General features: G+C 55.0%; 1 protein-coding gene and 1 long non-coding RNA gene across 7 annotated transcripts; one reads left to right on the top strand and one right to left on the bottom strand.

Moving 5' to 3' along the window:
* The first annotated feature begins 107 nt into the window (after positions 1 to 107).
* LOC140900652 (uncharacterized) lies at positions 108 to 3,154 on the top strand. Its single transcript, XR_012155687.2, has 2 exons — positions 108 to 510; positions 1,951 to 3,154. It is a non-coding gene; the product is annotated as an uncharacterized LOC140900652 (long non-coding RNA).
* Positions 2,673 to 23,430, bottom strand: RAVER1 (ribonucleoprotein, PTB binding 1). Of its 6 annotated transcripts, none has more exons than XM_073318217.1 (15): positions 23,116 to 23,430; positions 18,324 to 18,390; positions 16,636 to 17,105; positions 15,141 to 15,332; positions 13,507 to 13,636; positions 12,630 to 12,730; positions 11,693 to 11,779; positions 9,454 to 9,565; positions 8,625 to 8,869; positions 8,280 to 8,373; positions 7,194 to 7,336; positions 6,893 to 6,973; positions 5,420 to 5,548; positions 4,551 to 4,634; positions 2,673 to 4,435 (listed from the first exon to the last, which is right to left on the bottom strand). In XM_073318217.1, the coding sequence occupies exons 1-15, from the start codon at positions 23,428 to 23,430 to the stop codon at positions 4,289 to 4,291; spliced, it is 2,397 nt and encodes a 798-aa protein (XP_073174318.1). In that variant the 3' UTR covers positions 2,673 to 4,288. The 6 variants fall into 6 exon arrangements, with proteins under 6 accessions (XP_073174318.1, XP_073174320.1, XP_073174321.1 ...); XM_073318219.1 differs by having other exon boundaries at positions 16,615 to 17,105; positions 23,116 to 23,349; XM_073318220.1 differs by having other exon boundaries at positions 11,693 to 11,776; positions 16,615 to 17,105; positions 23,116 to 23,349.
* Between the last annotated feature and the right edge of the window lie 655 nt (positions 23,431 to 24,085).

The raw sequence follows: 24,085 nt of genomic DNA, 5'->3' as shown, positions 1-24,085 counted from the left end.
GGCCCAGGACCAGGAGGGAGGTGGTGAGGGGCAGGGCCCTGCTGGGGGGCAAGGGGCTGGGACCCAGAGGGGCGCAGGGGGGCTGGGGCCATGCTGAGCCGCAGCTCTTTGGCACAGCTGTGCCCTAGCCCAGCCGAGGCCCAGGGAGGCGGATGCAGGATCTCGGGCTGGTGCCAGCCATGCTGTGGGGGCAGCAGCCACAGCAGAGCCGAGAATCTCGTTCTGCTCCCCCCCCCCCCCCCGGCCCTGCCCCCTGCTGCGGGGGCACCACCGATGGGGCCAAAGGGACCTGCCTTGTTCCCGTTTCAGTGGAATCAGACCAAGCCTCCCTGGGTCCCTCTGCCCCAGCGTAACACCCATAGACCCCGCTCCTCTTCGGGCGGGATCGGACCTGGGATCTCTGGAGCTTCGTGCATGAACCTCTACAGCAAGGATCCTTAACCTTTACCTGCACCCCTTTGGTTCACCAGCTGTGTTCTCACCCCCCCTTATCAAAAATCGCTGAAGTAGGTCAGTTCTTTAAACCTGTGTTTTTTGTTTGTATGTTACAGTAATCGTTAAAAAAGGTCTCATGTTAATACACACACACGTTTGATGAAACAAAGTATTTGTACTTACGTGCCTGTGCTTAATTTGTGTTTTCGATGATTTACCTTCCAAAAAAATCTGGCCTATCTCACGCCCCCAGAAAGGGCATCTCGCCGCCTCAGGGGGGAGTGCACCCCAGGTTAAGAACCACTGCTCTACAGCATGAGCTAAAACCCAACGGGCTGCTAGCTAAGGCTGCAGAGGAGACTCGTTCTCTCTCTCTAAGTGGTCTCGGCCACTAGCCGAGATAGAACCCCACACCCAGAAGGCACGTGGGTCTCACCAGCACCCCAGGAGCTGAGCACCTGAGCGATCGGGCGCCTGGGCCAGGAGCCCCAGCGGATCACACGCTAGCATAGCACGCAGCAGAGCTGGGTTTTGGTGGCACAGCTTGGGCACAGCACATCCCTGCTCTACCCTCATTTCCAGAGGCGAAAGCTGAATGTTACCAACCTGCTGCGTAATGCGCTTTGAGATCTGCCCCCGAAAGGCACCTGCCAAGAGCTGGGACGTGCCCTCTCCCTTTGACAGATGAGGAACTGGGCCAAGGAGGCTGCAGCAGAGCTGGGAACTCAGCTGGGAAGTGGGAGAAGGGCTCAGGGCCCTCACCCCTGCTCGCCCCCAGCTTAGTGCTGCAGTTTGCACAGGTTCAAGTCTGTTTTGCATTCATTGCGCTGACATGGCGCTGTCCCTGTGTGAGGACGTCATGGCCTAGGCTGAAGGTGCACCAGCCCTGTGCCTGCAGGGTAGCACAAGGTGGAGATGAGCTCAGTGGAAATGCGCCGACAGCAGCCATGTAACCAGCTGACAGATCCTCCTCAGCCAGTTGTCTCCATTAGCTGAAAGCAGGGACAAGCCTCATCAGCCCCCTCAGCATGTAGCAGTTAAGGTGAGATGGGTCTTGCTGCTACTTCCCACCACGGCCATCCCAGGGGCTCTGTATGTGCAAGCTGCAAGGGACAGACTTCCCTGCAGTCCTAGTCCTGGGGTCCCCGAAGAACCCACAGGGCAGGGAGCAGCTGACGGAATCCACTAAGAAGTTCCCCCTATTCCAGTGCGGGAGATCCCCTCCCGCTTCTCCCCTGGTGTCTGCCACCCTCACCTTGTCTTCTTGGGCCACTGCTCCCCTTCTAATTAAATCCACCCCCACTGCCGGGTACTCCCTCCCCTTGGGGGTTACACCCTTTCTCTCCCCCTCCCCCGGGGCTTGTCAATGCAGAGCACAAGCTCACTCTCCAGGCAGTGGCTAGTCGCCCAGGAGACCGCATGGGGTGGGCCTATGCCCCACCCTACTAAACGTTAATCAGGATAAAGTCAGCCACAGGGAGTTCATTACATGTTTTTTTCCTTTTTTCAATTCAGCAACCAGAAGGCTCACATGGAGCTGCGTTCCCAGCTCAACCCAGACTCAGGCCAGAGCACGAGAGGTGCTACCCGCAGCATTCCCGCCTCTCAACAGCAGCAAGCAATGAGCAGAAAAGGGCAGAGATGGGAAACAGAGTCAAGGCAGGGATGAAGTAAAAATGAGAACAAAATCCCCAGCAAACACAACAGCAGAGATGTGAAAGCTCGGGTGCAGCAGCTGCACCAGGAGCAGATTCCAAATCCCAAGCCGAGTGGCAGGAAGGGAACTGGGTCTGACAGAAGCTCAGCACAGCTGCAGTTACCAATATAGAGCACCCTGGACATGAGCTATGCTTACCCCAGGCCTTCATGTGTAAGCAAGAGGGGATGCAGCTCAGTGTAGCAAAGGGGGTGTCTGGATGCTGAAAGCTGCCATGAGGTTGTAGGGTGCAGTATTGGAGTGATGGGGCTTGTGAATCACCAGGACTGTTAGTTTAGTGAGGTCTCCCCAGGGACAGAAAGTTGAAGGATCCAACCTGTAGCTGGATGGACACATACCAGTGTCTGTAGGACTAGGCACTGGTGTCCATGGACTTAGCCATGGCCAAGAGAAACATGATTAAATCCAGTCTGCCTGGCTCCCAGACCACCCTCTGGCCAATGGCTCCCGGCTCCAGGGGAAGTGTTAAGTGTTCAGAAAATGACACATTTTTACAGCAAGTAGAGAAAGGAGACAAGGCTCGATATAAATCTCTCTTTACTTTGGAAAGGCAATGTCCAGCTCTCGAGGGCTTGGAAGCCCCACAAATACAGCAAGCCAGACAGCATCTATAGTAGAAACATGGTAGCAATTTTATAAACCTCAAATCAAAAGAGTGTGGGGAGACTACATAAAAAGACCTGCAAATCCTCCCCAGAGAAAGCAGCTTCTCACCCTCCCCTCAACAGAGGCCAGCAGGGCACCGTTCTCAATCACTGGACACCGGCTTGCTTTGCAACTCTACGTCCTGCACGACTATCTCAGCTGGCTAGTGGCTCAGTCCCAAGGCATTAAACAGTCCCGTTCTCAGCAGCACACACTGTTAAGGGCTTGATACCCAAAGCTGCCAGCATCCTACTACATTGGCTCAGCGGCATTTAATATGATATTACAAATGGAGCTGGAGAAAGGGTGCAAAGGACTGAGCGTCTGGTTCCACACAGAGCACAAGGGCGGCCTTGTGTTGGACATTGCGAAATCACAATCACCCTCCAAGCTTGGTCAACAGAAGGGGAAAGGCAGATCAGCTTCCTGAGAAGCAGTGTCCGGAGGCTGCCTGGCTGCAGGGAAAGCAGGTCTGTTTGCCACGCTGCAGCTGGCTCCTATTGAAAGGCTCAGCAAAACAGAAATCAAGGAAAACGTTTGACTCCCCGCACCCCAAAAGAAACTTCTAGAACAAAAGTTCATGCCCAGGAGGGAGAAACTAAAAAAAGGAATGACCAGGCTCAGCAACTTTACAATGGACCAAGATTCCTGCTCCTAGCTAGTTAAAAAAGGAAATAAAAACCAAAGCATGAATTAAAAAGGCAACTTACAAATCTCATTACCAAAGAAAAGTGTAAAATGTCAGCATCTGAAGGGTTTAAAAAAAACAAAACAGAACAGGAATTTGGAGAGGCAGGCAGGGCCGGAGACCTCAAGCTCAGCGTGAGCCTCCAGGGAGCGCTGCATCCCAGATGCAGCTCCGAAGGCTTTGAGCAGGGTGGGACCAGGAACCAGGCAGATCCTGAGTCCCACGGCGTAACTAGAACTCTGTACGTGTATCCAAATCGCCACCCCCTAGATCGCCACCTCTGCGCTACCAGAACTTCCATGCTCACGTTACGGTGAGCAGAGGGCACCTGCTGGAGTCGGTTCCATTCCTGTCTCTGAAGCAGCAGTTTAAGGCAGGGAACATGCATCTCCCTAGGACTTACTGTCCTCACTCAGGACTGTGTGTCGATTCCCAGTTACTGCAATCAGATTACAGCATGACTCCAACAGGTTCTGCCTTGTGGGCCCCGAAACACAGGGAGGCCCCGAGGGCAGCAGTGACAGGGGCCACAGGGGTGAGCTTTGTCCTTACCCCATACAGTATGTTTTCCGAGCGCTTGCCTCTGCTCTGGCTGCCTGTGCTGCAGAGAGGTGCTGGTTCTGGAGCAGGGGGTAACTGGAAGGGCCCATACTCCAGCAGGAAGCCCATGGGGCTTCCCTCCCCACTCAGAGAAGCCAAGTCTTTCACACACACGTAAAAACCTCAAAATCAAGACTAACGTTAAAAAAAGTTTGTACAGATTTACACGTGGAGGGGACGATAGTGCTTCAGCAGGGAAGGGGTTAAAATATCCTCTTCCGCTTCAGGTAGGAGTCTGCATAGTGCCCTCCCAGGCCCTGAGAATGCTGTCCGACGTAGCCGCCCTCCGGGCTGGGCTCCGGGGATGGCAGCAGGTGGGAGAAGGCCCGTTTCTGGCCCCCGATCGGAGTCTGGAAGAGAGAGCGGGGCGTTGAGCATCAAGGGACTGGCAAAGCACCCGGGGTGGGGCGGGGGGGGTTTGCAGGTCAGTAGCAAAGCTCTGCCCTTGTCCCCAGAGCTACTCACCTTGGAGTGGGAGCTGTGGGAATGGCTGTTTGGTCCCACGCCCAGGATATTGTCCCCACTGCCCACAGGTGGCATCCCAACTGCCTGGAAGAGAGGAGTCACCACGGATGTCCCTGTTTAACAGCACTGTGTGCAGCCCGCAAGCGCCCTGCAGTCCCACTGTCCCAACACAGCCACCTTCCATTCAAGGGACCCATCAAAGGCCCTTTCCCACCTCAAGTGGGCTAGCATCCTGCGCAAACACCTCTCCCCCCACCTCTCGGGAACAGGGCTGCAGCTGCATCTCCTGGCCTGCGACCCCAGTGACAGATTTTATGGCACTGAATGGCACATCGAGACAGCAGGAAATGCGCCCATTCTCCTCCAGGGAGAGCAGCTCCCTTTGGGAGCCGGCCCAGTGACTCTTACAGGAAGGGTTGGGCTTCAAATATCAGGCCATTTCTAAATCACTATTGGCTGACCCCAGAGGGAAGGTACCGGCCCCCAGGTCACATCTCAGCGTTCTGCCTCTGCCTTAGCTGAGTGTGCGTCTCTCAGAGCCACCCTGCTGCCTCGAGAGCCTACAACTGGCCGGCTTGCTCAGCTGCCAGGCGGTTCCATTTCACGACAGCACAAGAGCAAGGCGGAGGCCTGGACTTTTCGATTAAAAGCGGAGACCCCACAGCCATTGTAAAACCCAGGTTGTGCAGGAGCCACCACAGGCTGGGACCTAGGCTGGCCTCCCAGCCCACAGTCCCTGCCAGGAATCACCGAGCCCGCCTGGCTGGATCTTTGACTAGTGGGAGCGAGCTGACCCACGCCCATCTGCACCCTTAGCAGCCAGAAGCACAGACGCTCCCTTCCTGGCACACACACAAGTGACGTCTCACTTTGTTCAAGTGGCTTTGTTTAAGCCCAGCTTGAAGGCCACTGGTGAAGTAGGAGGTTGGGGATCCTGAGTAGAAGGGCGGCAGGGGTGGCCCCAAGCTGCTCCGCTCAAATCCAGGAGATGAAGACATCTGGAAGAGAAGCGGCTCCACATCACAAGCTGGATCAAGGCTCGGTTCAGCCCCCCAGAGGCAGAACTGCAGGCTGTGCCTCCGTGCTCTGCAGCATGGAAATAGATCAATGGGCATGTCTACGTCGCGATCAAAGACCCACGGCAGGCCTGGGTCAGCTGACTTGGGCTGGGGCTGCAGGACTGAAAATTGCAGCGTAGGCATTTGGGCTGGGAATCCGAAACCCCGCTGTGGGGAGGGTCTCAGAGCCGGGGCCCCAGCTCGAGCCCAAATGTCTACACCGCAATTTTCACCCCGCAGCCGGAGTCAATTGACCCGGACCCAGGCTTGGTGCCACGGGTTTCATTGCAGTGTAGACGCACCCAATGAGACCAAATTCTCTTTGGCACAGAGGACACAATACCCCCTCTTGCTCAGGGAAAGGGGGCTGCTGGGTGGGATCCCCCTTGAAGCAGGCCCACAGGACTTGTGGAAAAGTGAGACCACGTCACCGTGGACCCCGAAGACCTGGGCTAGCTGAGTATAGAAAGGCGTGAGGCTAGGGATTGGCTAGTGTGGTCTAACACACTGGAAATCGAATGTAGACAAGGTAGACGGTACTTTAACCATGAAGATAGTGAAGTTAACACCCCACCACCCCAGCTCTAACTAGACCCCGCTACAGAGACAGTATGTCCCGTCTGCACTGGACTTCCCAGCATGTTAGCTGGAAGACACTGGCCAACACAACCTAACAGCCCTCCCACTTCCCTCCCGATCCTGCTCTGGGCAAGGCGAACAACGGTTCTCTGAGCAGCGACCAGACACATCACAGATTTTCTAGCCAGCCTGGGAATTGTTTCTCCACTTGGCAGCTTGCCCTGAGGAGATCCACAAATCAGGTCCTTGTTATCGATACCCTCATGAGCAGCCATGGACACCTGGGACGCACCTGTGGCAATGGTGCTGGGAGGAGAAGCCAGAAAGCTGTACAGAGCTGCAGGGCTCACGCAGGGCACAACTCCACATAACCTGATGCATGCCACTAGTGACCCAGGGAGGCGCTTAGGGTGGAATGCTCCTCCCACACCCCAAAACCAGCCAAACCAGGGAGCCCCAACAGCTGCAGGCCACACTCCCAGATAGCAGACGTTAACCCCGTAAGCCACAGGGGTGAAGAATGGGAGAACTGGGAAGGCAGAGACAGAAGGAGCACATGGGGGGGCCGGGGGAGAGCAGAGTCTCAGAGAGCTGCCAGTCCAGTGCATTGTAGCCTATAAAGAGGGAGGATCAGAACCCAGCTGGTCACGTTCAGAACAGCCCCATGGCTTAGCTCCTTCCTAGCTGAATACCAGCAGAAGTTACCTTATGCCTGCTGTGTCCAAATCCGCCCAGGATGGGCCCAGCATGGTCTCTCGACTGGGCATACATTCGGGATCCCAAGTCCTTCCAGGAGAAAAAAAAAAGAGTAAACAAGACTCTTACATAGGCATTTCCAGAGGCCACAACACAAGATCAGGTGACTCGAGAGTGTGTCTGACCAGGGAGCGAGAAAACAGGACAATAGCAGGCAGGACCCTGGGTTCTGTTCCCAGCTCTGCTGCTTTAATACTCAGAGGACTCCACTTGTCTGGGCTAATGCTCTGTCTTGACCCAAGGTACTTACCGGCTGATAGTCAAAAGCATAGTTATCTCCTGCCAGCCCAGAAGAGGGCAGTGGCGGGTCAGCCATGGCAGGCTGTGGGATTCTGGGATTGGAAACATTGCCGAGCACTCCAGTCTTCAGATTAAATGCTTTATTGGCCCCACCTGCAGAAGAGCATTACTCATTAGCACCACAGCAGCTGGGCAGATAGCCAAGGGCCCAGCTGCACTGGCTCCCTTTCAAGGGTAATTACTGCAGGCTGTCCCATTACCCAACTGCACCATTCAGCCTGGCCCTTTGCCCCCAGGGAGAGGCAGCTCTCCTTGGAAACTCGCAGCCCTAGGGATTCCCTTTCTCCGGACACCCCATGCCTGCTAGAGGGACAGTCCCAGAGAGTACTGTCGCCCTGTGGGGGATTAGCACTGTGCTGGAGATAGAGCCTGGCCTTGCTTTGGTAATGCATGCGAGGCAAAACTAAAGTCATTTGTCCCTCTGCCCTGCCATCCATTGAGTTTAATCCCTCAGCTCAGGAGTCCCCCATGGTGGGAACACAGCTGGATCTCTGCGCTACCCGAGTCAGGGCAGCATGGTGAACTGACAGCTGCTCCTGCTCTTGGTTCTGACACCAACTGCCCCATGGCAAGTGACTTCGCTTCTCAAGTGGGGATCCCCAACCCCGTGGCAGGAGGTCAGTAAGTGAAGTCTTCCCTCCCCACTCCCATTCAAACGGAGTCTCCCGGCAGGCCTGCGCCTGAACAAGCCAAGTGCTAGGTCCCAGGCTGACCTGGTGGTAGCACTGGAGATGCACTCCCGGGCGCTTGTTGGCAGACTCCAAACGTCACCCCGCTGGAGTGACAATCCCTCTCCACTGTGCACACAAGGCACTGAGCTGAAGCAGGAGGAGTCTAGCCCTACTCCCCCAGGTTTGCAGGCAGAGACACGGTCCAGTCTGCAGCCCAGCTCTGGTCCCAGCATGGACAGATCCCTGCCCGGCTCAGGTTCAGTTCTGGCCTTGTTTGCGCCTTTCAGGGCATAGTTCGTTGAGGAGCCATGCCGACGTCCAACCTTTCCTACTGTCGGTTTATGGGGCACCCCCCACCAGCTCACCTCCCAGGTGATTTGCAGGAAGAAGGCTGTGCAGGTTTAAATAAGGGTTGAGAGGAATCTTGAAGTCTTTGGGCGGTTCTCCCAGCAGCGAGGCCTAGGAGAGAAGGAGTCCCGGGGATTAGTGCTGCTGGAGGGTATGCCCCGAGGCAGGCCGCACAGAGGAGCGTCAGGAGGACAGGAAAACGCACAAGCCGCTTAGACTCCTACGCTGCTTTGCCAGGGGACAAGAGGCTGGAAGCGTTACAGACTTTCAAGGATGCACCGAACAGACTGGAGAGTAGGCAGCATATGGAGAGTGTGAAGCGCTTGTTCTAGGTAAACTTTGAACACAGCTGCTCTTCTTACCCCATTCTCCACCTGCTTTGGTTTCTGAAGTCCACTGATCACTGATCCCAGGATGGAGGTGGTGAGGCCCGGCAGGGTTGATGGGGTCCCAGGAGATGGGGTCAGCTGGGACACCTGCGTCCCAATTGCCGAGTTCTCCCTATCTGTCCCCACTGGTCCCAGAAAGGATGCCAGGGGCATGCCCCCCGAAGGCAAGATTGGTGACTTCACGTGCCCCTGCGTCATGTCAGCAGGCAGAGGCCCCCCTGGGGAGAGGAGATGCCACCACTTTACAGACAGTCACTCAGCAACATCTTCCACCCTCCCCTTCACCCACACAGGCCTGCAACTGAGCCCAAGAACAGCTAGGTCGGCACCCAGACACCTGCTGCTAGGGTTGAGTCATCCTCCTCTGCAGGCCCACGCCAACGGTTCTACTCCAGAGAGGGCAGAGGGCTCTAACACAAAAACCCAAGACATCTGAACATGCCCCAAGGTTCCCTAAAGGGCTCTGCCCTCCTCCAGGGTTATCTGCAGACCAACATGCCCGTGCTTTAGACCCCCAAGTGCTTCCCGGGCCCCCAAAGTCAATGCCAGCACAGTAATCTCCAGGGACGCGCGTGGCAGCTATTTCTCTATGCGCGAGGTGGCATGGTGAACTGGCAGCGCCCAGGGTGGCAGGCGGACGCCTGCGGTGGAAATGCAAACCCCAGCGTCTGGGATGGGGCACTGCACAGAGAACAGAAGCTGCACTCACGTGAGCTGCTGCAGCTCTGCCCAGCATCCAGCACATGCTGCAGGAATCACGACTCCTGAGCAATCGCCTCGTGCCACAAACCCACAGCGTTACCTGAGGCGAGTTCTCCCAGCAGCGAGCTTCCAGGCTGAGCCGGGGCAGTCGCCAACCCCAAGGTGCCGTGCTGTAGAGAACTGAGAGGAGAGTCCCCCAAGATCCCGGGTTTCTGCAAACAAGAGGCAGGTTAAGGCCAGGCAGAAGGCACAGCGGGAAACTCGGTTAGTATGCAATGCCAGCGGTGCAGCCAAGCGGTGAGAGCGCTGCAAGAAGCCAGCCCAAGCAAATCAGCGCCTACATGAGCAGTTCGTGCACGGCGTGCAGGGGCGGAACCTGCAGCTTACTAGCCTGCCCTGTGCTAACTAGCCCTGTGCACATGAAGAGTTCCCTAGAGCAGTGGTTCTCAACCAGGAGCACACGTAGGGGGTACAGCAACTCATCTAGAGATTTGCCTAGTTCTACAGTAGGTGACATAAAAAGCACCAGCCCAGTCAGTACACACGAAAATTTCATACAATGACTTGTTTATACTGCTCTGTGTGCTATACACTGAAAGGTCAATACTTGTATTCCAACTAATTTATTTGATAATTACATGGTAAAAATGAGGAAGACAGCCATTTTTCAGTCATAGTGGGCTGTGACACTGGTATTTTTAGGTCTGATTTTGTAAGCAAGTAGTGTTAAAGTGAGGTGAAACTTGGGGGTACACAAGACAAATCAGACTCCTGAAAGGGGCATGGTCGTCTGGAAAGGTTGAGAGCCGCTGGCCTAGAGCCCTTTGGCATACGGTTTCAAAACAGAGTCAATCCAAGAGCACTGTACCACACGGACAGGTAGTGCCCCGCAGTTATGCCCCAGCTTGCGACACACTCTCTGTTCATCTAAAAAAAAATCTCCTTGATGTGCATTGAAATAATTGGGTTCTGTGCTATCATGGGCAGGACGTTGGCCTGTCATCCTCACCAGCAGAGGTGGCCATTCCAGAAGAGCAACAGGTGGGGAGGCCGGGCCAAATACTTGATGTCCTGTTGCACCCGGGTGACTTTGTGCTAAGGAACTGCTGCTATGGCTGTCCAAGCACGCCCCTCCCAGATAAGGAAGGGTCAGACACAGGAGGGAGGCGGCTGTGCACATTTTCAGATGGGGAGGGGAGGTTGGAGCTTCCCAGGAAGGGAAGAGAAGACAGAAGAGCTGGCGATCTTTGCGTGCTCAAGGACCCAACTTGCTGTTGCAGAGAGCAGGTCTAGCCAGCGCTTCCCAAGGAAACGGGTTTGGAAGCTCGGCTGGCACTGGAGTGATCTAAACACAGCAAGAGGGCCACACCACAGCCGCAGCTTGTCTTTCTACAGCATAATTTGCATTTCAAAGCTCTCTGAGGGGGAGGGGGGGCTGCAGCAATTTCATGGCTCTTTAAACAGACAAACCACTGAAAACAGAAACCGGGCTACTCCCACACAGCGCCCTCCCCTCTGTCCAGACCACTTGCTTCACTAGAATCAAGGGACCAGCTCAGCCCACCCCGGGTCCTGGGTCACTAACAAATGGAGATGTTAACACAGTCCAACAGACCCAGCGCAGAGAGGCCCAAACCCGCCAGCCACAGGATCCGCTTGTGCCACTTATTCCACAGCACGGAGCTCATAAGGCCGCAGCTGAACGCGGCCATGGGCCTGGTCAGCACATGCTCTTCCACTGGCAGAAGCCCAGCACATCTGCCTGAAATCCAGCTAACTGAGCCTTACCCATGATGCGGGAGGCGGGGGGCAACTCCACTCAGACAGGCTCTCTGGGGGTACTACCAAGCTCAAAAGAGATGCTCAGTTCATTAGGGGCTAGGCTGTGACCTGCGACATGCCCACCCCAGAACCCCCTTACAGCCCTACACAGTTCCCTGGATCCAGGGGCCACACCCCTGCAAGTGGGAGGGAGGGGATGGCTGGAGACCTTACTGCCCCCTAAAGCCACCGGCAGGGCTGAAGCAATCCACTGCTGATACAGGCTGGATCCTGCTCCTGTGGAAGTGCAGACTGCCATTGACTTCCATGGCAGCAGGGTCAAGCCCCTAGACCAGCAGTAAGTTGTGACCGCCCAGGAGCAAGGAGGTGACAGTAGAAACTGTCACAGGTGGCGGCATCACCCCCCCAGGACAGTGCAGCGTACACTCTGCTCCTTGCACCGCGTGTCACAATCCAGCCCCGAAGGGCAGCGCACAAGTGGAATTCGGACAAGGCCTGAGGGCACATCTGGCGCTGCGTCTCCACACCACACACACAGGAAGCCCCCTACCACTCACATGGAATATGGCTTGGTTCTCCTTGTTCTGCAGCAGCTGCGTCCAGACTTGGTTCTGCAGTAACAGGGAGTTCCCAAGCAATGCCTTCTGGGGCAGAAAGCAAAGCAAGACAGACCAGAAAGACAGATCACTTCATGAACCAGGGGAGGCTAAAGGAGCAGATGTTAGCTAACAACAGCTAGAGTCAGCATTAAGCCAGCCTCCAAATGCTCAGATTTACACCAACCGCTCTGGGGAGGTGGGGAACTCCGTTAGGAGCAAACCCAGTTACATCAGGGAGAAAGAGAGAGCGAGGCAAACAGAGACAGCAAAGTGTAACAGGTGCAATGCAGAGCGCCACTGACTGAGATGGCAAAGAGTTCAGATTCAGTCCTCCAGCTGTAGGTTTGGTGGGCAAGGGCTCAAGGCCAACCACTCCGGAAGAGGTCACTGAACATGTCTCTGTGTGTGATTTGTGTTCCCGATCAGAGCTACGGGAAGAGCCAGGCCCAGGGCATCTCAAGCTGGGCACGCAAGAAGTGAGGCACATGGATTCAGTGGCCACTTCTGAAAGTCTGGTTGTTATTCAGCTTCCACCCTGACAGAGGGGCCTGTTTATAACTGGGGCTGGGGGGGCTCACCCCACTCCCCCTGAAGTGGGATGTAGCTAGAAGAGGAGGGGCAGCCTCACGGTTAGAGCACTGCTCGCTGCAGAAGAGCTTGGTTCTACTCCTGGCGGCAGCAGACTCGGGGGGCGGTGCTAAGGAAGACAGTTTCTGTCTGCGTCCCCCAGCCTACCACCTCCCGGGGTGCCGCGAGGTCAGATTCACTCGGGTTCCTGAGGTGCCCAATTGCTCCAGCGACGGGAGCAATATCAATACAGAGACAAGCACAGGACGTTCTTAACGCTGAAGCAGAGCAGCTTCTAGGACGTTCCAGGAGCGTCTTGGGTGAGTACCTGCTGTGCTTGAGTTTGGTTCTGCAGAGCTAGCTGAAGCAGCGCCGTGGAGAGGGCTGGATTGGTCATGAGTGGCATGGACGGGGGAGCGCCCAGGATTCCTGCAAAGGAAAAGGGCAAGACCATTTTGATACTGGCTGCCGACACACGGACAGTGCAGACTCTCGCATGGAGGCGGCATGGCACAGGCCCTCTAGCAACTAGGCATTGTTCTCAGTGGAACAGAATACCTGGTTAACCAGGCTCTGTCCCACCACTCGGCACCTCTGCCTGTGTGCGCTCAGACCTCTGCCTTGGTGTGCATGGCTCCCCGCAGTGACGCGAGACCCTGGGCTAGCACCATGCAAATACAAACAGGAAGTCATCCGTGCCCCATGTCAGCACTGCCAGCAGAGCAGAGAACTGGAGCAGGTCGGACTGGGGCCGATACGCTGACAAAACGGGAACAAGCCTGGAAGTGTCAGGCACCTGGGTTCCTACGCAGCGTACGCTTAGCTCAGTAGGAGAACGCTGGGCTCTGTGGCTGGCTGCTGGCCAGCCTCTCTGGAGCTCCACAGAGGACTACAAGCCTGGGCTTGCTAAGGACTAGCTGAACAGGCTCAGCCTCGATCCCGTTCTCTGCTCCCAGCCAGGGTTGGTCATTTTCCTTATTATGAAGGAGTAGCGTGATCATCCAGCTAAAGAGCAACTGTGACCATGGGTACAAGACACCATCTGCTCCTGCTGCTAGAGAAGAGTCAGCAAATCTACCTGTCTGGGGAGCTTTGGGCAGCTCCCACAGTACCTCACGGGCACAGGGCCTGCCGGGGTCCTGTTCCCTACAACAGCTACACCAGGGCCGTAGCACCACGTAAGAAAACCCGTTACTCATTCTTACCCTGTTTTCCACTGACGGCTCCGTGAAGTAGGGGGTTGAGTAAGAGCTGGATCGAAGCGGGGTTCCCCAGGCTGTTCAGAATCTGGAGGATATTTGGCTCTGGAAGGAGCCCTTTCCCACGATTAAGTGCCTTAAAAAACATTGCAGATGTCAGAGTCTGAATTTCTCTATTTCATTACGGCAGTCCAGAGAGCCCAGGCAGGGTCATGCCAAGGGCTGTACACACAGTGCCAGACTGACACAGATATTTAGGCACCTAAAGATGCAGACAGGTGCCGAATGGGATTACAGTACACCTGAGTGAGTTATGCACCTGAGCCTATTGACTTTCCACTGGAAATCCAGAGTCGTACCCTGCCAAAGCCCCCCGCAGCTCCAGGGGCCTAAATACCTTTGTCAGCCTAGCTCATGAGGGTTTGACATTTGTTCTGGATTTGAAGGAGCCGGGGTGGGGGGGAGGTACTGACTAACTGAGAACTTCAGCTGACGCTAAGAGCAGTCTGAATTACACAGTTGTACTTCACAATGAAACGGATACCTGGTGGTGACTGGGCAAGCCAGCATCTGCGACAAATCGAGGGCCACTCTATGCTCTGAATACAGGCAGCACATCCCAAAAACCAGACCCTCTGCTGTCCCAGTGATCCAGTTCCGTCACAATCATTACTAGCCCAATTTCTTCCTCAATCTAAAGCCTGGATCCAGCTCTCAAAAAGAGCAGCATATATTTGCTTTACGACTCCAGCACTGAACTATTCCATCACGACCACCAACCTGACATCCCTGGCCACTCCCGATCACCTGGGAGCTGAAGCAGTGCATTCAGCAGGAGCATTTCATCCTGGTGTTTGGGGGAGCACCGGGAGAGGGTTAACAACCCCAGCATGGAGCCAGGTTGCTAACATTGTTAGCGCAGACAGAAACCCTGCGGTACAGGAGCAGTAACACAGAGCTAACAGCTTTCACTACCCAGCCTCCCCTCTCTGCAAAACCTCATGGGTCTTTCAGTATCTTAACTTGCACAGGAAGTGAGTATTTATAACATGGAAGCTGCAGGACACTGGCCTGCAGGGAAGGTGGGACATTCTGATTGCTAGAAAGGAACTGAAATTCCAGAGCTCGGTACATTTTACAGTCCACGTCTTAGGTGCAGAGAGACAGGGCAGATGCCCCGTCCCCTCTGAGCATGGAACGTGAGCATCAAGGCTCTTCATGCAGAACAGCCTGTCGGTTTCTGTCGTGACAACACTGCCACATTAGATTTTGCTACTGTGAACAATAACTCCCACTTTAGCAGTAAGTTAATTCACCTCCCGTTCCCTTCAGTCCAGCTGAGTGCTAGCAGTATCTGCACGGGCTTTGCACACAAACTGACCTTGTAACAAACACTGGATGCCCACAAGCAATAGCTACAGAAGGAAGCTCTGCGGGCAGAGGGCTGTTGGAACAGGCACCGTGCCAGTAGTCTGAACTAAGACAGCCTGTTCTAGGCTGGAGATCTGGCCTTGGAAAGGTGCAAGGAGAAGCCCCTGGGGTCTCTGGACAGAGCTGTGAACAGACTGCAGGGAAAATGCGGGGGAAGGGGGAGGTAACACCACAGGGTGCCTGAGCAGATTTGTATAAGTGAGCCTTACCGTCACCTGTGCAGCTGTAAGCGCAGCCAGCATGCTGCGCCCAGGAGGGCCCGGGGCACAGAAGGAGACGCGGATGTGGTTCCCAGCGAGTGGCAGGCCATCTGTGGCCTGCTGGACCAGTTCTGCTATCTCTGCTGACTCATACTCCAGGACTGCAAAGCCTTTCAGCTGGCCATCCTGACCATACGCCAGCTACACAAAAACAAGGCAGTGAAAAGGAGGTTTAGCACAATAGGGAGAGGACACTGGCTGCTAGCGCATGAAGGCCAGAGGAGCCGTGTGCTGGCCGGTGCTAACAGGACCAGGGGCTTTCAGACCCTTCAGGCGATGAACTTTTCCAATCCACATCCGCACAACTGGAAATGTAACATGCCTGGATCTCAGGCCTGGGCATTGAAACCTTACAATGGGCTCTAATGGAGCTCAAAGCCCTGGGCTGAGCAGGGGAGCGTGCCAACATGTCACCACCATCCGCAGGCAGGAGGAGACGCCACATCATCCAGGAACTCAGTGGTTTAGGGTGGGATAGTCAAAGGAATTTGGGTACCCAACTGCTTTAGGATGCTTTGGAAATCCCTGCTTTAAAGGCCATGCCTGCCTCACAGAGCTGTGCTTCGCCAGACTGTTTAACTGCAAAGCATTTAGCTTCACGATCTTTTTGTTCCTTAACGCAGGAAGCCTCAGATCATTTCCCCTCCCTTTCTTCGAAGGAGGGAGCTAGAGGCTGTGAGCCGGATGGTAGCATCCCAGCACATGGGAGCAGGTACATTCAAGATGACTGAACAGACACTAGACTGATGGCACAAGGACAAGTCATTTCCACACGGGTGTCTTGGAGCCAGATGGCACTTTCCAGTGGGACAGCCCACAGGTCACTTCCAGGACCTACCCAGAGATGCAAATTTACACTTGTCATTTTCCTAGTGAAAGGCAAGGGCCTGAACCTTTACATCACTGAAAGATCCTAGCTAGGGAGGGAATCCCCTAACCTCACTGCCTTCCTTAACCTTGGCTAGCTTACCCAGCCAGGAACTGCCCCAGGGCAAGATCCAACCTCTCCCATTGACACTGGCCCCGCCAGCCTAGGGGAAGCCTTTCAGAGGCAGCACTAAGGCATTTGGGGTACAGACCGCGTCTTCCATATAGGCCAGGCCTGCACTGAAAAGCTCTGGCTGGCTCACTAACGTCCATTGGGGTGGGATTGTTTTATGATTTTTTTATTCCAGCAAAAGCCCTAGCACAGACGCAGTTACACCAGAAAAAGGGCACTCCCCGAGTGAAGTCAGCTATACCGGCAAACCAGCATAAGCTGGACCAGCCAGCGCTCCATTGCTGGCATAAGCTGTGTCTAGATAACCACTCTGGCAAAGCTTTTCTAGTGCAGACTAGGCGTCAGCGCACCCTACATGGTGTATGGGGCCAGGTCTCTACAACACCAGACAGACATAGCATCGCGGACACACAGGAAACCCACCCCTGGGGCTGAGCTCCGCACCTGGCAGAAGGTCGGGGCAGAAATTGCTGAGAAGACCTGCCTCAGCTCCTCCAGGTCATGGTAGTTTGGGGGTAATTTGCCCACACTCAAGCACCTGGAATGAACCAGGTCTACGGTCAGCTGGTTGACGTCGGTCCAGTGAACATACAGAGTCCGCGTCCCCAGCTGCTTGCCCAGCAGCTCGGACTTTGCCCTGGCTGCCGAGTCCTTTTTCATGTACTCGACGAAACCGTAGCCTTTAGAGTGGCCCGTCTGCTCACTATACACCAAGAAGCAGCGCTCCAGGTTTCCAAAAGGTCGAACCAGCTCCTCAAACTGCTGTTGCGTATAGAGCTGGGGGAGGTTGGCAATGCACAAGAGGGCATCCGTGGGCTGCAGCTGCACAGAGATCTCCTTGTCCCGGAGCTTGCTCAGGTGGAATTTCTTGATGGCCGACTCAGCCTGTTCCCCATTCAGCAAGGTGACAAACGCTGCAAGCAGAGAAGTTATGACAAGAAACCCTGCAACCCAGCAGCAAGCACTTAGCTAGCACATCACACCTTCACCAACTCCAGAGTCACACCACATTGTCCATACCCACACATCCAAAGTCACAGAGCCACTGAGAGGACAGGGATAAACTGCAGTGTTAGCGGCTCTAGATTACAAGAAAGGGCTCAAGTCCCCATGAGGCAGTCACTTCGACTGTCGGCTAACAGCGTGTGCTGGCACAGTAGACATCTTGCTTAGAAAACGTATCATGCACTCATGCTTTCTAGCAGCCTTCAGGACAAGGCAGAAGCCTTGGTCTAAGCACTGGAACATTGTAATCAATATTAACAGACGATCAGTCCGCAGGTGTCCTACGGTCCCAGACACTAGCACACCATGCTCCTAACTCTCTGGGCTAATGGCCCAACAGGGAGGAGACTGGGAGCATCCAGTGATTGCTAGCAATGCCCAAGACATAATGGCAGCTAGAGGCTCAAACCATTCGCGTCCCAACCTCCACCTTGGCACTCAGACGGACAGTGAATGGCCTAGCATCACAGTAACCTCATGCAACCCCACAAGCTTTTCACATCCACAGGAACCTTTAGCCACACAGATTGTACGAGTGTTAGAGAGGCAGAGCAAAGTGCTGCCGTGAAAAATCTGCAAGGAGAGTCAGGGGCTGGCTTGACTGAAAATCCCTCAGGTCAACACCGCACAGGAGAAGCAGTCCTGTGGGTTCCATAAAGTAATGCAACCCCACATTGCAGGCACATTACAGCTCCACATCATCTGCTGGGGCCGTAAGCCCCAAGTTTCCTGACAGATGCTACTAGCCCCCTTGCTAATAGGGTCCGATGTGTACAACTGATGGAAGACCTACCCAAAGAACAGTAAGAAAAACAGTTCCCAGCCCTGCCAGAGAACAACCCGGCAAGCTGTGTTTACACTGAGGTAGATTAGCACTCGGATAAAGCAAAACCGCATTTTAACAAAGTGCAGGCACCACACCCCCTTCCAGGGCACCAGGCACCAGAGACGCTGTCCTGAGGTCTTGGAGTTGGGAAAAGGACCCATTCACTCACACAGCACCCTGTGAGTGGGCTGCCCGATAGCTGCATCCTGGCATAGATTAGCCTGAATCTGAGAAGATTCAACATTTAAACAGAATGTCCCCTTTGTGGGAGACTTGCTCTCTGCAACAGACGCTTACTCACCAGTCCCTTTGTATTTGTCCACAAAGCAGTACTTCAGTTCATAGTCGTTCAGCAGATCATGAACTTCCTACATAAACAAAGTCAAAGAGAAATCAGCTCCCGAGGAGAGAGTGACATTACCTCTTGCATTTAACAGCCCCAGAGAAGAGCATTACCTGCCCTCCATTCCCAGGCTCCCAAGCAGAGTATCTGGAGCCAGTCAGGACTGTGCTCCTCATGGCAGAATTCTCCAGGACCCTAATTAGCTAGTGGGAAAGGGCAGCATGTCGTCCCCACCCCCCTGCACAGCTAGGGAGAAGAGTCCATCAGCAGCAGGGCTGACCACAAAAACAAGCAGGGCTGGTTCTCACCGCCACACTCCAGCAGAGCTGAAGGTCTTGGGCATTTCCTGCCTCAGAAGTACTTACCTGCACTTGGGCAGGTCTGGGGTACATGCCTGAATAAACAAGGCCCAACAGAGCATACCTCAAACTGCTCCAGCTAGACAGCTTTTCTCAGAGCTAGTTTTTAACAGGTCCCTCTGGTTTCATGGGACGACTGAGGCTAAGGCAAGACCTGTGGCTGGCAGTTTGAATTGGGAGTTCCACAGAATGCCACAAAGCTGCTGCTACTTCAGTCCTTGAGTTTAAAAGTCACAGAGTTCAGTCTGGACACAAGAAATCGCCCACTCTGCGTATTAGATTTATTTTTACCTCGTGAGACATCGCTTTGAGTCCCAACCAGCTTAGAGCCCGCAGAAAAGTGATTACACTCGTTCGGAGTTCAGCTGCTCCCATGCACTACCTGGTTCCCAGGGTTAACCCTCAGACATGACTAGCTTCCATCACAACAATGACTGGCCTTGCAAACCAAGGAGGCTTTTCGCCATCTTCATAGCATCGGAAGGCAGGTTCGACACTGCTGCATGCTCATGGGGCGTGCAATCCATGCCTCTGCTGTAGTATTTAGATGCCCTCCCCTGATTGAACACTCACACCCCATGTCACATCAAGGGCAGGGTTATGAAATGGGTAGGAGTGCAGTGGAATTCTCCAGCTGTGAGAGCAAGGGAGCTGGGTTTTGTTGTGGAAGGAGTGGCTGGCATTAGGCTGTAGGATGTCTGTACAGCAAGTTGCTACAGTGGACCTAAGTCACTTAGAGGGACAAAAGAAAAAACAATCTGACCCATCAAATGAAAACAAGATGCACAAACTGTGGGACATCCTGCTACTGATGCCAATCCTTTTAACAGACACAGGGTTTTGAGGGTGGCTGATGTGTAGTGAGCACTCAATGTTGCTGTTTTGTCTGCCTCAAAGAAACATCCCATTCCAACTATATAGCGTGTGTATCATCCGAGTGGCACAATCCCATCAACCCAAGCAAGAGGCAGCCTATTTCCCAACAAGAATGTTGGGTGTTTTGCCAGAGCTCTACCCTGAAGTTACACACTTCTCCTTTCAGATAAGGATCTTCAAACCAGTGAGTTAACATCTCCATGTTACAGCTGCCCCCGGCAGTAATTTCATGTAATGCTTTACGCAAGACTTTGCCCTTCTCTAGCAGCTCTCAGCTAAGCAGCGCAAGTGACTTATAAACTTTGAACCTTTCATTCCCCACCAGCAGGTGGTTCTCTGTGTTCTACAGATTAAGAGATGGATGTACAGAGAGAGATGACATAACTTGCTCTTGACAACATCACAAGTCCAAGGTAGAGTTAGAAACAAAGCCCAGAAATCCTGACCCTGGCTCCCTGCTTCATCCAGGAACGTGACTACCTTTAAGAAAACCCACCCGCCAAAGTGGATGGGCGTGATTCTGTGTGCAATGACAAAGGAGACCTAAGCTGCCGGAGACATTCCAGAAAAAGCCCTACACTGCCCTTCCAATGCGAGCCTGCTGCCCTCCGAGATGGACTGCTCCTTGTTCAGTCTCTTGTGATACAGATTACATGTGCTTCTGGAAAGCCAGGCTGCCACACTCTGGAGGCAATGGACAGCATTAGGAAGTCCTGTGATCCAGCTGAACAAATGACAGTAGGTCATGGGATCACACCATTACCTGCTGGCCTGATGAGCTGATTCTGTGGAACAACAATAGAAATGTGTTCACAAGGATTTCCTGCAAAGTCCCATTGTCCTTTCTAACAGCCAGGTCACCTCATCCAAGCTCCCATACAGAGAGCTGAATAGAAACCTTAGCCATGCTGAAGAGAGGACAAGAAAGCCAGGTGCTTTTATGCACAGGGCCCTGTGTTGCTTCTTATGCAGGAGATGGTCTACCGAAGACCAAAGACTAAAGCTGCATTAGATTTTGGAGCAAATGTAAAAATTCACCGAGTTCTGGGTTTTGTATCAACTTGAAACAGACCAATTCCAGTAAAAGATTGAAGATTGTGGAAATTTACTGTTTTGCACCTTGAGTAATGCAACATTTCCAGCTTCACGATGAAACGAGGTGCTATTGATTATGTTTCTCTTGGTGTTTGAGGGTTCACTTGAACCAGACACTCAGGTGATGAGATCTCAGGAACTCTAGTTGTTTGCACAAACCTCTGAGAAGCAAAAATCAGATGTCCTACTCCCTAAGCAGGATTTGAGAAAAATATCAGTCTTATTAGAGGAGACCTGCTCCTCCTCCAGAGTTTTTGGGAGTCAGTTTAACAAATCAAAACTATGCAGCAACTAAATTACGAGAAACACACTTGTCTAAAAAGAAATACTTTGTGCCTCACAAGCATAGCCTGCAATATAGATTTAATTTCTTGTCCAATAAAGTGAGGAAAATAAGGAGAGTATAATTTGGGGAGACAAGAGTGAACTACAGAAAAGAAACCTGCCACCAGATCAGAAGCAAACAGACTTGTGTACACAGTATAAAAATCCATTTCTATTGTGGTGCCTCCTCCCAAACTATTTAACTTTAGCAACAATTGTAACCCTTTAGCTACCCTGAGACACTTGAAGACTCAAAATGCAGGCTGGCTAACTTTCCCAGGAGCACTGGGCAAGTCACTTCCCCTCTCTGCATCCCATCTGCAAAACAGGAAAACAGCCTGCGGCGAATTCGGGGATCGAGAGGGTTAGTTGATGTTTGTAAAGTGCTTTGATGCTGGAAAGTCCAACTTTGTGGGTGTGGAGGGAGGAGGACGTCAGCTCATGTCTCAGCCAGGGACCAAAGATTACAAAGACACAAACCAACCAGCACGAGACTAGCAAATAGCATAAATGGCCTGTTCAACTCTACCGTTGCGTCATCCAGGAGCTGTTTAGAGGAAAGATTCTAATCACTGCCTGAGACATCAGCTGAAGTTTGAGAAGTTAAATCAACAAGGAAGCAGGTGACAGCCACCTGAACACCCAGGTGACCCTGGTGAGGAGTCAGGGATCAGAGCCAGACACCAGAAGGGCTGGGGAAGGGAGACACTCGTCACACCCCTCAACTTCAGAAAGTAGCTGACCTCCCGTTACAGCTGAGGGGCTGTTCCATGAGCTACAGATAAGATAAAGCTTCACCAATTTCATGCTGTTACTACCCTGCTTCTTGAATCCAACTCTCCCCTCCACATCTGCATGATCACAGCCCACGATCAGTCTCCCCCACATCCCTAATTTTCCCTCAGTGGTCACACTTGCAGCCCACCCCCCACATTCACCCAGATTGACACACCCCTGGGACCTAACAGCTCTTTCTCCCCCTACCCCCACCCCATCTACCTGGGGAGTCACATCCTCACCCATCCTCTGCTCAATCACATTCCTAGCCCAGTCCAGCTGAATACCAGGCCCCCAAACTCAACAGAGTGTGGTTCAGCCTCCCCCCTCCCAGGGCCAGGGTAGTGATAAGAACATAAGAACAGCCAGACTGGGTCAGACCAAAGGTCCATCCAGCCCAGTAACCGGTCTACCGACAATGGCAAATGGCAGGTGCCCCAGAGGGAATAAAGAGAACAGGGAATCGCCCAGTGATCCGTCCGTCGCCCATTCCCAGCTTCTGGCAAACAGAGGCTAGGGACACCGTCCCTGCCCATCCTGGCTAATACGTCCCTCAATGGCTATCTTCCATGAATCTATCTAGCTCCCTTTTGAACGCCGTTGTAGTCTTGGCCTTCACAACACCCTCCGGCAAGGAGTTCCACAGGTTGACTGTGCGTTGTGTGACAAAATACTTTCTTGTGTTTGTTTTAAACCTGCTGCCTATTCATTTCATTGGGTGGTCCCTCGTTCTTGTGTTATGAGAAGGAGTAAATACCACGTCCTTATTCACTCGCGATTTTACAGACCTCTGTCACGTCCCCCCTTAGTCGCCTCTTTTCCAAGTTGAAAAGTCCCCGTCTTATTAATCTCTCCTCGCGCGGCAGCTGTTCCCCGCCCCGGGGCACCTGGCGAGTCGCGGCCCCCCCCCCCCGCCCCGCCCCGGGGCACCTGGCGAGTCGCGGCCCCCCCCCCCCCGCCCCGCCCCGGGGCACCTGGCGAGTCGCGGCCCCCCCCCCCCCGCCCCGCCCCGGGGCACCTGGCGAGTCGCGGCCCCCCCCCCGCCCCGCCCCGGGGCACCTGGCGAGTCGCGGCCCCCCCCCCCCGCCCCGCCCCGGGGCACCTGGCGAGTCGCGGCCCCCCCCCCCCGCCCCGCCCCGCCCCGCCCCGGGGCACCTGGCGAGTCGCGGCCCCCCCCCCGCCCCGCCCCGCCCCGCGGCACCTGGCGAGTCGCGGCCCCCCCCGCCCCGCCCCGGGGCACCTGGCGAGTCGCGGCCCCCCCCCGCCCCGCCCCGGGGCACCTGGCGAGTCGCCCCCCGCCCCGCCCCGCCCCGCGGTACCTGGTTGGTCACGTCCCCGGGCAGCCCCCGGATCAGGACCTTGCGGCGGTTGCGGAACTGGTGCGAGCTCCGCTCCAGGCGGCTCCGCACCTCGGCCGGGTCCAGCGAGGGCAGCTCCTCTTCGGGGACTCGGGCCGGGCCAGGCCCCGGCTCCAGCCCGGGGGGCTCCGGGCTGGGGACCGACGCGGCGCCTGACACGGACACCACCGCCATCTTGGGAGCCCTCCGCCTCCTGAGACCATAGAGCGGGAGACGGTCAGAAAGGAGCGGCGCCAATATCCCGCCTCCCGATTGGGCCATCGTAACCCCGCCCATCCACCCGCATCCTGCCCGCCCACAGGCCCAATATCCCGTCTGCGCATTGGCTAGCGACACAAACCGCCCACTAGCATCCGCGCTTCCCATTGGTCGAGAGAGCCCACCCGCACTAGCATCGGGCCGATTGATTGGCTAGGATAGGAAGAGCCTTCAGTCGCTGCAGCTGCCATCCGCCCCGCCGGCCCCCCAGTGACCTCGTCCCCCATTGCGTCACTAAGCCCCCCCCCCCGCACGACTCGAGTACCGCACGTCCACCCCTCCCCCACTGACCCCCCCGCCCCAGCCAGCCCCCCTCTCTCCCCCTCCCCCACAGCCAGCCCCCCTCTCTCCCCCTCCCCCCCAGCCAGCCCCCCCTCTCTCCCCCTCCCCCCCAGCCAGCCCCCCCTCCTTCTCCCCCTCTTCCGCCCCCCTCTCTCCCCCTCCCCCACAGCCAGCCCCCCCTCTCTCCCCCTCCCCCACAGCCAGCCCCCCTTCTGCCCTCCCTCTTCTCCCCCCCCCCCCCCCGGGCTGACTCCAGGGGCCTTCCTCTGAGCTAAACGCAACTGGAGGCTGCAACGGCTGCAAACCGCAGAGTGTTCAAAAGCCCGGCAACCCCCAACTGAGAAACCTGTGAGAGCCACCCCCACCCCAACCCCCCCCCCCAAGTCCACCA

This window comes from Lepidochelys kempii, chromosome 20 (genome assembly GCF_965140285.1).
Source record: "Lepidochelys kempii isolate rLepKem1 chromosome 20, rLepKem1.hap1, whole genome shotgun sequence".
Lineage (NCBI taxonomy): Eukaryota > Metazoa > Chordata > Testudines > Cheloniidae > Lepidochelys > Lepidochelys kempii.
The sequence above is the reverse complement of the archived record's forward strand: the minus strand, read 5'-3'. Positions and strand labels throughout refer to the sequence as shown.

Bases quoted from the DNA above. Each gene is read 5' to 3' on its own strand.
- RAVER1 (XM_073318217.1), bottom strand. From the start codon at position 23,430: ATGGGCGGGGTTACGATGGCCCAATCGGGAGGCGGGATATTGGCGCCG. The intron at 12,731-13,506 runs GTAAGAATGAGT...TTTCCTTTGCAG, and splicing joins AGCCGTCAGTGGAAAACAGG to GAATCCTGGGCGCTCCCCCG. The intron at 4,635-5,419 runs GTGAGACGTCAC...CCTCTCTTCCAG, and splicing joins AACAAAGCCACTTGAACAAA to GCAGTTGGGATGCCACCTGT.